Raw genomic sequence first — 15,058 nt, 5'->3', positions numbered from 1 at the left:
AAAAACAGAGCAACAGCTAAACAGTGGTAGTACATTCCACAAAATACTTATGGTAGCAGTTAAAAAAAAGTAGAGGTATATATATTGGCATGGAAAGATCTCCAAGGCAGTGTTAAATAAGCTGTAAAATGTTCCTATAGCGTATAATTTATGTAAAAAAAAAAAAAAGCCCAAATGATGTACTTTCCTCATTTGCAACGTTACACAGGTCCATAGACAGAGGTCTGGAAGGATACACTGCAAAGGCTTCACAGTGAAGAAGGGGCAATAGGACCAGGACGGTCGGACTGTACAAAAGGGGTCTAGCTTTGTCATGTTTTAAAATTTTTATGGGAGAAATGTGTCCATTTATTATGTGTCCATTTATTACGTGGGTAACTAAAAGTTAACATAAAAGATCAAAGGAAGTGGTTGGGGCACCTGGGTCCCTTAGTTGGTTAAGCATCTGCCTTCAGTTCAGGTTATGATCCTGAGTCCTAGGGCCAAGCCCCGCGTTGAGCTCCCCGCTCATGCCATCTCTCTCTCAAATAAAGAAAATCTTTTGTAAAAATCAAAAAAGAAAAAGATCAAGAAAACAAAGGTCACTGAACAATTTTCATGGGTTGAGCAGGTGTTTAATGGGTGCTTTACTCTGTGCCAGTCACTGTGTGGGGCTGGGGCTCCAGCAGCGGGGGACGGAAGCCCGAATCTCAGGGCTGGATGCCTAGTGTCAGATCCAGACGGGAATACCTGAGTACAGCGTGGCAGGCAGGGGAACTGCCCTTAGGACAAGGAGACTGCAGAGCACATGAAGAACCTGGAAGCCTCCCATATGCCAGTGGGAACATGCAACAGTACAGCTACTCTTGAAAACAGTTGACAGGGCTTCAAAAAGTCAAACAGGATAGGACCCAGCAATTCCATTCCTATTTATATACCCAAGAGAACAAAAAATATGTTCATACAAAAACTTGACTACTTATGTTCATAGCGTCATTATTTATAAAACCCAAAAAGTGAAATGCAAATGCCTATCAACTGATGAATTATAAAAATGTGATATTCACAGAATATTAATTGACCATAAAAAAGGAATGAAGTACTGACACATGCTATAATTTGAACAAACTTCGAAAACATGAATGTTAAGTGAAAGAAACCAGATATAAAAGGCCATATACGGTATGATTCCTTTTATATAAAACATCCAGAATTAGCCACATCTTTAGAAACAAAATGGACATTACTGATTTCAGGGGTGGGGAATGAGGGTGGCAGGGAAGGTTACGGAGTACTCTTGATGGGGTCTTTTGGAGTGATGACAGTTTTTTGGAATTAGTGTTGATACATAACTAAATATACTAAAACTCACTGAAATGGTACCTCTGTGAAAGGGTGAATTTTGTGCTGTGTGAACTTTATCTCAATTTTTTAAATGTTAAAATAAGTAAGGGTAAAGGGATAGAGAGGGAAGTGGGGTTGCCCTTTAGGATAGGCTGGTCAAGATTGACCTTATTTTGGGCAGAGATGTAAAGCTACCCATGCAAATCGGGGTGGAGGTGGGGGAGCAAGAGCAAGTGGGAGACTTTTGAGGTAGATTCACACGTGTTCTCAAGGAACAGCAAGGCCAAGGGCAGAAGCCATGGTTCAGACTATACAGGCTTGGGCACTAAGTTAAGGGCTGGACTTCATTCTATTTTTTAAAAATTTATTTATTTATTTATTTATTTATTTATTTTTTATTTATTTATTTATTTATTTATGATAGTCACAGAGAGAGAGAGGCAGAGACACAGGCAGAGGGAGAAGCAGGCTCCATGCACCGGGAGCCTGACGTGGGATTCGATCCTGGGTCTCCAGGATCACGCCCTGGGCCAAAGGCAGGCGCCAAACCGCTGCGCCACCCAGGGATCCCATATTTATTTATTTTAAATGGGAGAGTGCGAAAGCACATGCTCAGTGTGTGTGTGGGCGGGGGGGCAGAGGGGAGGAGAGAATCCCAAGCAGACTCTGCGCTGGGTGTGGAGCCCGACGCTGGACTCCCATCTCACGACACTGAGATCATGATCTGCGCCGAAATCAAGAATCAGAGCTCCATCGACCGCACCACCCAGGTACCCCAACGCTGGACTTTATTCATATACTCCGGGATTAGAGCCAAAAGGTTTGCTCATGAACGTGGGGAATGAGGAAGAGGAGTCAAGGATGACCCTAAGGATTCAGTCTGAGCCAGGGGTGAGGATGGGCCACTTACTGAGACGGGGAAGCCGCCGGGAAGGCTGGGCAGCAGAGGACAACTCCGCTAAACCGAGCTCTGAGGGGTCTACTCCTCTGGGCACATCACTGCACGACTGCACAAGCCTGCAATTCAGTCAAAGGGCCAGGCTGGAAGTAACAAATTGGAGAGCCACAGAAGACGTTTGAAGCCACACTGAGGACTCAAAAAGGGAGACAACGGAGAGTCCAAGAATTGAGCCCCAGAGTACCCGAACATCTAAATACTTAAAAACAGAAGACACGGCACAATTTATGTCTGACAAGCAGCAGCTTGTTAGAGGAAGAGAAAGATGCTCCATCCGTGTTTGGTATTCGCACAGAATCAAATGATCTGGTGGATAAGTTATTTTGAACTAGAACTTCCTGGAGTGCCTGAGGGGCTCAGTTGGGTCAGCACCCGACCCTGGACTTCGGCTCAGGTTATGATCTCAGGGTCGTCAGGATGAGCCGTGTCAGGCTCCACGCTCAGTGCAGTCTGCTTGTCCCTGTCCCTCTGCTCCTCCCTCCTGCTCATGCTCTTTCTTCCTCTTAAAATAAGTAAAAAATCTTAAACAAAAACAAGACTTCCCTTAGGATCATAGGTGTCTTACCTCTGGCTTTTCGGATGTCTTCCTCTTCCACTTCTTGGTGTTAGCTCATGCAGAGTGCACCTATCGGCCTATGAGGTATTCTCACTTCTTTACAAACTATGCTGCTATGAGGATCTGGAGTCAAATCTCTATTACCTCACAAAGACGACAATCTAAAAGTCTGTAATTTGGCTTTGGGTATATTATTTTATCTCAGAAGTTTTAACTTCCTTATTAAAACCACAGTTTGGTCTGCCTTCCTTAAGTATGCACAAATGTGGTCAGAAATAATCCTTATTGTGGATAATTCAGAGATACGCAGTATTTTGGTAAGTAGGGGTATAGGAGGAATTATTTAGCTCGGTTGGCAAAAACTCCAAGTGAAACAACCACCTGGAGGTAGTGACACTTGTGCAATACAAGTTGAGCAACTAAGGTAGCATAAGTACCAGTATTTTCTGCATTTATGGTCCGAAGGCTCAGCTGTCTCATCTGGGAAATGGAGATAATAGCACTTGCTCTGTCTCATAAGGACTAACTAAACCAAGGTGTTCTGTACACGATTATGCAATGCATTCACATTACTATTATTTTCTTTATAGGAAATGAACTTGACAGGAAAGTTTTGAAAAAACTACAATAGGTAATGAAGTTTCAGATGCAATAAGGATTTAAAATCCGGCTAAAAATGCTCGTAAAAACATTTGTATCTAAGGATAGTAATTCTAGAATTCTTTTTTTAAAGTAACCTCTACAGCCACCATGAGGCTGCAACTCATAACCCAGAGATCAAGAGTCACATGCTCCACCAAATGAGCCAGCAAGGAGCCCCAGAATTTTAAAAAATAGCGAAAGACTTAAGAAAAACAACAGGGGCAGCCCAGGTGGCTCAGTGGTTTGGTGCCGCCTTCAGCCCAGGGCATGATCCTGGAGACCTGGGGTCAAGTCCCACATAGAGCTCCCGGCATGGAACCTGCTTCTCCCTCCTCCTGTGTCTCTGCCTCTCTCTCTATCACGAATGAATGAATGAATGAATGAATGAATGAATAAATCTTTTAAAAAATCTTAAAAAAAAAAGAACTGAACAAATTAAAACCAAATATTATTTTACCTACCAGATTGGAAATTTCAAAATTAATATTATTTTTAAAGATTTTACTTATTCATGAGACAGAGGCAGAGGAAGAAGCAGGCTCTCTCAAGGGAGCCTGATGCAGGACTTGATTCCAGGACCCCAGGATCACAGCCTGAGCTAACGGCAGACGCTCAACCACTGAGCCCCCCAGGTGCCCTAAAAAATATTATTAAGGCTGATATTGGTGTACATGTATGAAATTGGAATGCTCATACTTTACTGGTGAGCTGTTACCTTTCTAGCCATACACATATCAAAAGCCTTAAAATATGTATACACACTCCTTTATCTCATCCAGCAATGCCACATCTAAGAATAGAACCTGAGGAAATAATTCAACAAGTACCAAAAGATATATGTAGCAGGGATACTACTCACAGTTTTAATTAAAACAGCAAGCCATGGGAGGGAAGCCAATGTTTGCTCATAAAAGATTAGTTAATAAATTATGGTACACCCAAGTAGCTAAACTTAAAGTTAAGCTTCTAAAGAACATGTAATAGTATTAAAACCTGTTCACAGAACATGGGAGAAAAAAGATTAGCAAAAGGGAACAGCCTATAAATTCTGATATAATAGGTGGGGGCAATAAATATACACCACAGGAGGCTGGAAAGACATGTAACAAAATATTGTTTCTGGGGGATAAATTATAGGTGATTTTGGCTTTTCTTTTTACTTTTTGGTTTCTCCCAAGTTTTTCTTTTTTTAAAAAAGATTTTATTTATTTATTCATGAGATAGAGAGGCAGAGACACAGGCAGAGGGAGAAGCAGGCTCCATGCAGGGAGCCTGACGTGGGACTCGATCCTAGGACCCCGGGGTCACGCCCTGAGCTGAAGGCAGATGCTCAACCACTGAGCCCCCAGACGTCCCTCTTCCAAGTTTTTATATAATAAGTATATATTGCTTTTAAAATGGAGAAAAACAATATACAGGGGAAATACTAATTGGGGGGAGGGAACCACAGAAGATAAAAAATCCAGTTATTTATAAATTACTAATGGAATCTAAATCTATGTAGGAAAAAAAACCTAACATGTACGGGGACAATTTTATAATAGTAACACAAATATTTATCAAATACAAAAGGGTAGAAATATTGCTTTATTTGAGAAACTTACAACCAAATTACTTTTATGTTTTAAAAAGTCCTAACAAGCATCCAAGAAGAAAACATATACAGCTTCCACAACAGTAAGAACAAAAAATGGGGCTGACGATTGCCCCAAATGATATTTCCTAAAAGAAAAAAATGCAATATTTAATCTTCTTTTTTTTGAGTCAAGGTAAGTGAACTGCACACATCATAAATAAAATTTTCTTACTTTACAAGGAGGGAGGACTGTGATCCTGTTTTTTATGCATATTAAATATGAAATACAAAATCCACTCTTCTGAACAAGGTAGGGGAAAGAAAAATCATTTCAATTCTCATGCAATGAAATCCAAAGGTCTGTTGAATCCGCCTTTTCGATTCATGTACTGCCTATGATGAGAAGAGAAAACTCATTGTTTATTAAAAAAAAATTCTGGACTCCTCTTATAAATAAAAAAATATATAAATCATCTTTAAATTTGCAAAGGTAAATACTTTTTTACTAGGGTATAAAGTATTCATAGTCATTTAATGCACATTAAGGATATTATTTCACTTTTTTTTTTTTAAGATTTTATTCATTTATTCATGAGAATACACAGAGAGGAGAGAGAGAGAGAGAGAGAGAGAGAGAGAGAGAGGCAGAGACACAGGCAGAGGGAGAAGCAGGCTCCATGCAGGGAGCCCGACGTGGGACTCGATCCCGGGTCTCCAGGATCAGGCCCTGGGCTGAAGGCAGTGCTAAACCGCTGAGCCACCCGGGCTGCCCTACTTCACTTTCAAAATAATCTAAAGCCTTTCAGATTTCTTTAAAATCTAAACAGAAGTATGGAAATATACTTTCAAAATTATTTGGAAAGATTTTACAGACTTAAAAAAAAAAAGTCAAAAATCCAGATTTATAGGTAACAGTAAGGAAATAGAGAAGAGCTCTAAAATAGGTACCCATCAGGTAAATCTGATTGCATATTGTACTAGTTCTCCTCATAAGACTTATTTGAAGATAATTTTACAAAGGACCGTCAACGATGATTCTGGTCATCACCTTGAGCCACAGCATTCTCTTTTTTTTTTTTTTTGAGCCACAGCATTCTCAAATCACATTACTCATATTCTAAATTAGGTGGAATTTATTTTTCAATTTCATTAGGAATTCAGTGTGATTTCAGGTATGGATTGTTTTTTTTTCTGTGGTATTAATAAAATATGCCTATAACTTAACACAAAAATGTATTTACAGTTAAAATCCTTACACAATCACTCTAGGTAAATGATTCAAGATGGATCTAATTTAAACCTATAATTATAAGGAAATTAAAGCCTGAAGACTTGAGATTATGCTGTTTATTCATTTATTTATTTATTTACTTATTTATTTATAGAGTTTATGCTGTTTTAAAGAAAGAACTATATATGGAGCTTTAGAACATTTAAGGCAATTACCCTTCTCTGTAATAGGTATTGGTTCACATGTAGATTGGAAATTATTTTAACACACCAGAATATGAGCAAAGAAGATTAAAACAAGGGACCAAATGGAAACTGCTACATTTCCTACAAACACAACTATCTCATACTTACTTTTCTAAGCACGTAATTTTTATCGTTAGTTCAAACATAATAATGGGGACTACACATACCTGTACTTCCTCTTCTGAGACACATTTATGGCATAGGCATTTACAGAGCCATCCACCTTTTTCCCCTGGAGAAAAGGAATAAACAAATATAAAAAATGGGAAGGATATATTAAAAATGCCTGATCAAAGAGCTGGATCCTATAGATATACTTAAATGGCAAAATCTATTTAAGCATGAGGAAGCCCAATGAGAGGATTTTCAGATCCTGATGATAGTCAATGAACTCCCAAGTAATACAGCTCTGTTCATATTTTTACAGTCATACATAATTTAACATATTCAAATATTCAAGCCAACAATCATGGTGTATATATTTATGTGCGAGGCATGCAGAGAAACAGGGTAGCAGACCCTAACCTTTTTTGGTCTAAGAATTCTCTGAAACCAAATACGAGTTAGTTATTTCCTCTAGAAAAATTTAACTTATGACCCTTAGCTCACAGTATTCTCAAGTCACAGCTGAAACAGTCACCATTCATGGAGATCTCATTTCTTGCACAGGTTTTGAAAAATTAAAAATTTTCAAATCAAGAATCAGAATACAGGGGCACCTGGATGGCTCAGTTAGTTGAGTGTCTGACTCTTGGTTTCAACTCAGGTCATGACCTTAGGATTGTGAGATGGAGCCCCACATGCAGCTCCATGCTCAACGGGGGATCTGCTTGGGCTTCTCCCTCTAACCCTCCCCTACCTTCTATAATAAATCTTTAAAAAACCAAGATACAGAATACCAGATGCTAAAGTTAAGTGTCACTTTTATCTTAGCCTTTCTTATGTGGCATCTACCCTCTTTTTCACTGATTCCTTTCTGGGTCTTTTGATTTGTCCAAGTTAACTCATCACTTGCTGTCCTCATGTCTAAAATGCCTTCTCAACTCCCATCCAAGAACCCTAACCATCTGGTTCTATTTTTTTTTTTTTTTTTTAACCATCTGGTTCTTATCCATCACTCAAGACTCAATTCAAGTGATCCAGCTGCCAGAAAGCACCCTCTACCTTTCCATAGAATGTTAACTGTGCTTTCCTCGTAATATCTTCCATTTTCTAACTTGCATTATCATGATGCTACTTCCCCTTGCACTGAAAGCTTCTTGATGGAGGGAAATGGATATGAGTCACCTTTGTGTTCTCACATCCTAGGCCACTGAACTTGCAGGTGCTCAGAAAATGACTGTTAAATACACGACACCACTGATTTGTGCCATCTCTCTCTCTCCCCCTCAACACACACAGACACACACACACACACACAACCTCCAGCTCTCTCTCTCCCTGCCTCATTATTACCCAGAGGAGCATATCCTAACTGTAGCACACTTACTAGGTATCTGTGTTAGGGTTAAAAAAAAAACACAAAAACAAAAAACACTGTTATCCACTGCCCTAGAGGCATGCACAGGTAAGGTACATATTTGAGGTGGAGATAAATGTATTTGGGGGCACCTGGGTGGCTCAGTTGGTTAAGTGTCTGACTCTTGATTTCAGCTCAGGTCATGGTCTCAGGGTTGTGGGATTGAGCCCTGTGTAAGGGATCTGTGCTCAGCGGAGGGTCTGCTGGAGATTCTCTCTCTCCCTCTGCCCTTCTCTCTGCTTGCGCTCTTTCTAAAAATGAATACATAAACCTTAAAAAAAATGTATTTGGCTTTACTTTTCTATTCCTATTGTCACTATATTATTGGGGTGGGGGAGAGAATACTAGGTAAATGATTTGAGGTCTATAATTCTGCCCTCCCAAGAACAGGAAGTAGGCTTGACTTGAAGATGAGCTTAGAAAAAAAGTAAATGATACTAACCATTTTATTAAGTTCAATTCCTAGAGGATTACTGGTTTTTGAAAACTATTTACATAGTTGTATATTGTTACCCTGTTTTGATTTACATACTGAAATAGAAAATTACCCATTAATATACATAACCAAACTCTGAAACTTTCTAGAATGTGAAAATGGAAGGTAAAATAAGTGACTACATTGGTACATGAAAAAGTACCACCATAGATCAATGATGAACTATCACAAGGTACACATTACTGAAAAGCACAAATGAGCTGAGACAACTTGTAACTGATAGCCATGAAGCCACCTGCATACAAACTAAATGAACATTCTTGTAGGTATTTTTAAGAAATCAACTGACAGGGACACCTGGGTGGCTCAGCGGTTGAGCGCCTGCCTTCAGCCCAGGGTGTGATCCTGGAATCCCGGGATCGAGTCCCACACCGGGCTCCCTGCATGGAGCCTGCCCCTCTCTCTGTGTGTCTCTCATGAATAAATAAATAAAAAATCTTAAAAAAAAGAAATCAACTGACACCATGTGTCCTCATGGTACTCCTTAATTTTCAAGGGATCTCTGAATTCTCACCTATTTTTTCCTTAAAAACAAACACTTCAGCATTGACAACATGAAAGTGAAGTATGGCTCCATTTTCACATCTGATGCTCAGAATTTCAAACTTAACATGGGGTGACAGTAAGCCTACTGCCCCAGCCCAACCCCAAGAAAATAATTCTGATAGGTTCCTTCCCTAATTCTTCTGCTTTACTTTGGAGATATTTTTGTTCACCCAGTGTATATATTAATAAACCATTTCACTTATAAAATATTCTTTGGAAAAACAAATAAGGATTTGGTGTATTCAAGGAAAAAACTACTACATAAACTGCACTAAATTCCAAAAGGGGGTTTATAACTATTTGTGAGAACAAGAACTCATAATTTTCTTACCTCAAAACAATCATGCCTCAGTATCCCTCCTCAGTTATACTCTGCCATTTTAAAAACTTGTGAGCCCTACACAATCACAACCATTAGAAAGAAACTTCTACAGCACCTGAGATTATCCCATTTCATTTACAAGTTGATGGAATACAAGATTAGGGGAAGTGGATTATTTTTGACAATTAAAAAAAAAAATCTAGGGATCCCTGGGTGGCGCAGCGGTTTGGCACCTGTCTTTGGCCCAGGGCGCGATCCTGGAGACCCAGGATCGAATCCCACGTCAGGCTCCCGGTGCATGGAGCCTGCTTCTCCCTCTGCCTGTGTCTCTGCCTCTCTCTCTCTCTCTCTCTCTCTGTGTGTGTGACTATCATAAATAAATAAAAATTAAAATAAATAAATAAATAAATAAATATAAAAAATAAAATAAAAAAATCTCAATTTCCATTTACAAAATTAAATACACTTAAAATTCTAGAGAAAAATGTTTTTAAACCATATTCTCAAAGAAAAAATACATTCTTTCCACACACACGTTTCCTCCATCTATTCTCACTAGCTTCCTCTATGCCCTCTCTCCTCTCCACATCCTCTCCACCTTCCCCCATTTCTCTACCCCATCTCCTTATCTCTTTCTACTCCCCCCATAGTCCCTCTCTTCACCTCCCTCTCCACCAACCCTCCCCCTTTTCCTTCTCCATTTCCTTATTCTCTCCGGTATTATGATCAAGGCTGGACAGCATTCACTCTCCAATATTCCCCTCTTCTGAGCTATGAGATATGCATACAGCTCCCCAATGTCATCTTTCTCTGTAGCAGAATTTCATTTTTAACAGCACTTCCCCTTTCCAGAACCCCTTCTTGGTTACCTCTATCCCCCAGTCTTTTAGCCTGTCACTCCTGAGTCATCATCACTGGCTATTCACTCCCACTCCTACCACCACCACCAACTCTGGCTCCTGAGTGGACTCAATATTCTGGCCTCAATTCAGGCCTTCAACTTTTACTTGCATGACCTAGCAGTTCTCCTTGCCTCCAATCTAATCTGTCGCCCAACTGTCCTCCATGTTGCCCTAGCTCATCTTTCTAAACACACATATGATCCTACAAACAAAACAAAACAAAAACATTGCTTCCTCTCAACATCTAAAGAATCAATTTTAGATTCCTTAGCATCGCTAAGAGTATCAAAAGCTTCCACAATTTGCTTTCTAGCCTCATTCATAGCTACTATCCCATTAGCATCCTCTTGCCAGTCACTGAATTTCAAACTCCTGCAATACACTATGCTCCTTTATGCCTATATGGCATTTTCATGAGCCCTTCCCTCTATTTCAAATGATCTTCCTCCTCTTCATCACCTAGAAGATCAAACATCAGACAAACATTCCCTGAATTTGAATGGCAGCTCAGTACTTCCTTCTCTGTGCTCTCAATGCCCTTCAAACAGATACTTAATGTTTTCTAAGGGAAAAAACTTGCATGAATGGAAGAAATTACAAGCAAGAGTAAAACAATATGGAAAAATGTGACAGTAATAATGGATTAATTCAAATCAGAATGTTTACTTGGCTGTACATTTTACTTACTTTTGTGGAGTCAAAAGAGGCAAATCCCATTAACTTCATCATTTCTATTTCTTCCTCTGTTTTGCCCTCTAAGTCCTCCTCTGCAAAAAATAACACAAAAATAAAAACATTTTTTAAACTCTCATCATTTTATATATAGGCATCCTGCCTTCCCAAAGGTTGTGATACACCACTTTGCTTTTAGAAAAGACCAACATTAGGGGCGGCTGGGTGGCTTAGTCGGTTAGGCATCATTCAATTCTTGGTTTTTGGCTCTAGTCATCATCTTGCAGTTGTGGGGCCGAGCCCCATGTTGGGCTCTGCCCTCAGTGCGGAGACTGCTTCAGATTCTTTCTTCCTCTTCCTCTGCCCCTCCCTACTCATGCTTGGTCTCTCTAAAACAAATAAAATCTTTGAAAGAAAAAGACCTGTATTAGTAGTTATTTTTGCTAACCAAAAGAAATCTGAAGAGGATTTTTACTTTTAAGAAAAAGGCAATTACTGTACTAACGTAGGTCTTTCATAAAAGCAAAGTGGCTTACCACAAGCTTCCAGAAAGCATGGGATACTCTTTGCTTTATGCCATTCCAGCTTAGGAAAGGTTTCACGGGAAGGCTCTACATCTGTACCCAGAGGCAAGGGACAACGACATGGAATATGACCTATATCAAAAGAGAGCTGGCAATAGGTCAATAGTTATTCCACCTCAGCAGCAGAGAACACACAAAACAATTAGCTCAAGACTTGGAAACTGGAAAAAATTCCAGTGGAATTTTCTGCTGGAAAAAAATTCCTTTACAGTTTGGGCACAATGTAACTTACAACGCACGGAAGGAATATGCTATCCATTTGCCATCAGAAGAGACTGCTTAAAAGGACATGCGTGGAGGAAAGCTTTTGGGCAGGACAACTTTTAACACATTATATGACACTAGTTTTGAAGGTACTTCAAAAATTGAATATTCTCAGGTTTTTAACTGTCCATGTCAGGAGCTCCACAGATAACCAACTCACTAAGGTACAATGATAACAAAATATCAAAACCATATGCAATGAACACTATAAAAAATTTAATATTTAAGTACCTCAGAATTATAGTTTTATAATTTTATCATGACTACAAGCTATATAAACAAGGTTGTATTTTTCCTGCAGTTATTTATCTAATAACATTACCAGTAATCTGACGTTCTTTGCTTTTTGTTTCCTTTGTTTCTTTCTTTTCCTCATCTCTTCTTTCTTTGAGTCGAGAAGGGGAAGGAGATGTGGATCTATGTCGTCTTGGGGATCTAATAAGAGATCAGAAACAGAGACATAACTGATGACTTATGCTGACTGGCAAAGACATACACGAGCTCCTAAGAGATAAAGGCTAAACAAAAGCCAGGCTTCAGAGAACCAGAAGTCCACTCTCCATAGCAGAAGAAGGAAGGAGGTTCTACTTAGACTCTTTTAACAAAAAACCAAAACTACAATTTACTGCTTTAACCATCGGTCCAATACAGCTAGAGCTAAAGTTTTTTTTTGGAAGGCAGGAAAAGATGTTTCTAGCAATTACAAACACACAAAAAAGTTGACTTAAACACCAATTATTACTTATTAAGAATCAACAATCAATTCCTAAGGTTCTTTCAAGATCTCACATTCTTGTTTATACATTTGAATAAAGCCTCATCACTAAGAAGTTAATAAAAACACAGGGGCAACCTGGCTGGCTCAGTCAGTGGAGCACCTGACTGTTGATCTCAGGATTGTGAGCTGGAGCCTCACGTTGGCTGTAAAGATGTTCCTTACAAAAATGAATTCTTTAAACAATTCTTTAAATGAATTGTTTAAACAACAACAACAACAACAACAAAAAACAAAAACAAAAAAAACACTTACTTCCTACGATGGACAAGCACCACGGCAGTACTTTTTATGTATTATATCTCATTTCCTCCTTGGGCATGTCAGTGGTATCGACAGTGTGATTAACCGCATTTTACCAATGGGAAATGTGGGCTTTAAAATAAGGTGGGCTGACACCGTCATTTCAGGGCAGCCGGGGGCCCAGGGCGTGACCCCGAGGTCCCGGGATCGAGTCCCGCATCGGGCTCCCTGCGTGGAGCCTGCTCCTCCCTCTGCCCGTGTGTCTGTCTCTGCCCCTCTCTCTGGGTCTCTCAGGAGTAAATAAATAAAATCTTAAGAAAACAAAACACGAAGTTAAGGGCGGCGCCTAGTTTCTCGGGGACCTGCGGGGCACCTGCAGTTTGCGGCACGCACCTGGAGCGTCTTCTGTGCGGCGACCGCGAGCGGCTCCTCCGCCGGTCTCTGTCCCGGGACCGGGACCGCTCTCGGCGCCTGCGCTCTCGCTCTCGGGACGCGGACCGGGACCGCCTGCGCTCTGACACACACACACACACACACAGGGCCTGTTGCAGAGGCGAGCGCGCGCGCCAACCCCCGCGCCGCGCGCCCCGCGAACCCCCGCCCGCCAGTCCCAGGAGTGCCGTGGAAACAGGAGGCGAGTCGCCTTTCCCACTCTGCGTGATGCGGCCCGGTATGTCCCGCCGGCGTCGCCCGCCCCGTCACCGGGCGCCCGCAGCCGCCGCACCCACACAGCGCGGCGAATCCGGACGCAGCACGTGCCCAGCGCTGCCCGCCGGCGGGGGATCGCCGCCTCTTCGGCCTTGAGTGGCTGGAGGGAGGCTCTGCGCTGGCGGGCGGCGTCCACGTCCTGGGCTTAGGGCCGCTGCCTCCCGGATGCTCGCGCGCGCGACATGCCGCGACGTGGGCTCCGGGGGCGGCGACCCAGGCGTCCACTTCCCGCCGACAGGGCCGTCGCGGGGGCGGACACCGTCCCCTCGGGCTCTGCGGGCCGGAGGCTACCCCCGGGGTCTGACGACCCCCGCGCCCGCGCAGGAGCCCGCTGACTTGCAGAGACCCAGGGACTCGGCGACCGGGCCGTGGCCCGACCCCGCCCGACACAACCGCAGCCCCGACCCCCGGCCCGACCTCAGGCCCGACCCCGGCCCGACCGCAGCCCTGACCCCGGCCGACCGCGGCCCGACCCTGACCCGACCGCAGCCCTGATCCCGGCCCGACCCCGGCCCGACCTCAGCCCTGACCCCGGCCCGACCGCAGGCCCGACCCCGACCGGACCCCGACCCCGGCCCCAGCCCGACCGCGGCCCGACCCTGACCCGACCGCAGGTCCGACCCCGACCCCGACCGCAGCCCGACCCTGACCCGACTGCAGCCCCGACCCCGGCCCGACCCCAAGCCCGACCCCGGCCCAAGCCCGACCCCGACCCCCGGCCCGACCGCAGCCCGACCCCGACCCGACCCCAGGCCCGACCCCGGCCCGACCCCAAGCCCGACCACGGCCCGACCCCGACCCCGGCCCGACCGCAGCCCGAGCCCGAGCCCGACCCCGGCCCGACCTCGACCCCGACTCCGACCCCGGCCCGACCACAGCCCGACCCCGACCCCGACTCCGACCCCGGCCCGACCGCAGCCCGACCCCAGCCCCGACGGCGGCCCACAGGCGTCGCAGGTTACGGTACGAGGCCGACGGCGTCCGGAAGCTCCTCCTCTCCCGGGCCAGGAGGGCCCTTCCCTCCGCCGCGCGCGCCCTCGGGGCAGAGAAGGGGGGGGACACGCCTCCGCCCGAGCCCCAGCCCGGCGCTTCCCCCCGGGACTCACCCCTCCGCGGGGAGCGGCTGCGGCTGCGACCCATTCGGAACCTCCCCGCACCTCAGGCTGCCCCGGAAGCGCCTGCGCAACCACTTCCGGGAGCGCGGGGCGCTGCGCTTCCGCCGCCGACGGGCAACGCGGAGGGGCCCGGGGGGTTCCGGCCGGCGGAGGGCGCCGGCGGCGCGGCGTTGGGGGCCCCGGGCTCGGCCCCGCCCGGCCGCTGGGTCGTGGTCCCTTCCGGCTCCGCGCCCGCGGGGGGGAGAGTTGGGCGGCGTCGCTGCTCGGCCGCCGGCGTGGAGGAGGGGAGCCGGCGATCCCGGCCGCGGCTCCGGGGTGGGCGCCCGAGGCTCCAGGAGCCTGCTCCAGCCGGGCCTCCCGCGCCGACGCGCCTCTCGGTTC

At 44.4% G+C, this 15,058-nt stretch overlaps 1 protein-coding gene across 2 annotated transcripts; it reads right to left on the bottom strand.

Moving 5' to 3' along the window:
• Window positions 1-5,047: 5,047 nt before the first annotated feature.
• Window positions 5,048-14,828, bottom strand: SNRNP27 (small nuclear ribonucleoprotein U4/U6.U5 subunit 27). 2 transcript variants are annotated; one of them, XR_004802960.2, is made up of 7 exons: window positions 14,669-14,828; window positions 13,248-13,368; window positions 12,159-12,271; window positions 11,004-11,083; window positions 6,699-6,763; window positions 5,288-5,448; window positions 5,048-5,201 (listed from the first exon to the last, which is right to left on the bottom strand). XR_004802960.2 is itself a non-coding variant. In XM_025470658.3 (6 exons), the coding sequence occupies exons 1-6, from the start codon at window positions 14,700-14,702 to the stop codon at window positions 5,394-5,396; spliced, it is 468 nt and encodes a 155-aa protein (XP_025326443.1). In that variant the 5' UTR covers window positions 14,703-14,828; the 3' UTR covers window positions 5,048-5,393. The 2 variants fall into 2 exon arrangements, 1 of the variants encoding a protein (XP_025326443.1); XM_025470658.3 differs by having other exon boundaries at window positions 5,048-5,448.
• Window positions 14,829-15,058: the final 230 nt, after the last annotated feature.

This window comes from Canis lupus, chromosome 10 (assembly GCF_003254725.2).
Source record: "Canis lupus dingo isolate Sandy chromosome 10, ASM325472v2, whole genome shotgun sequence".
Taxonomy (NCBI): domain Eukaryota; kingdom Metazoa; phylum Chordata; class Mammalia; order Carnivora; family Canidae; genus Canis; species Canis lupus.
This window is presented reverse-complemented; position numbering and strand designations above follow the sequence as displayed.

Bases quoted from the DNA above. Each gene is read 5' to 3' on its own strand.
- SNRNP27 (XM_025470658.3), bottom strand. From the start codon at position 14,702: ATGGGTCGCAGCCGCAGCCGCTCCCCGCGGAGGG. The intron at 13,369-14,668 runs GTGAGTCCCGGG...TGTGTGTGTCAG, and splicing joins CAGCCGCTCCCCGCGGAGGG to AGCGCAGGCGGTCCCGGTCC. The intron at 11,084-12,158 runs GTAATGTTATTA...TATTTTTTGCAG, and splicing joins CAAAGAACGTCAGATTACTG to AGGAGGACTTAGAGGGCAAA.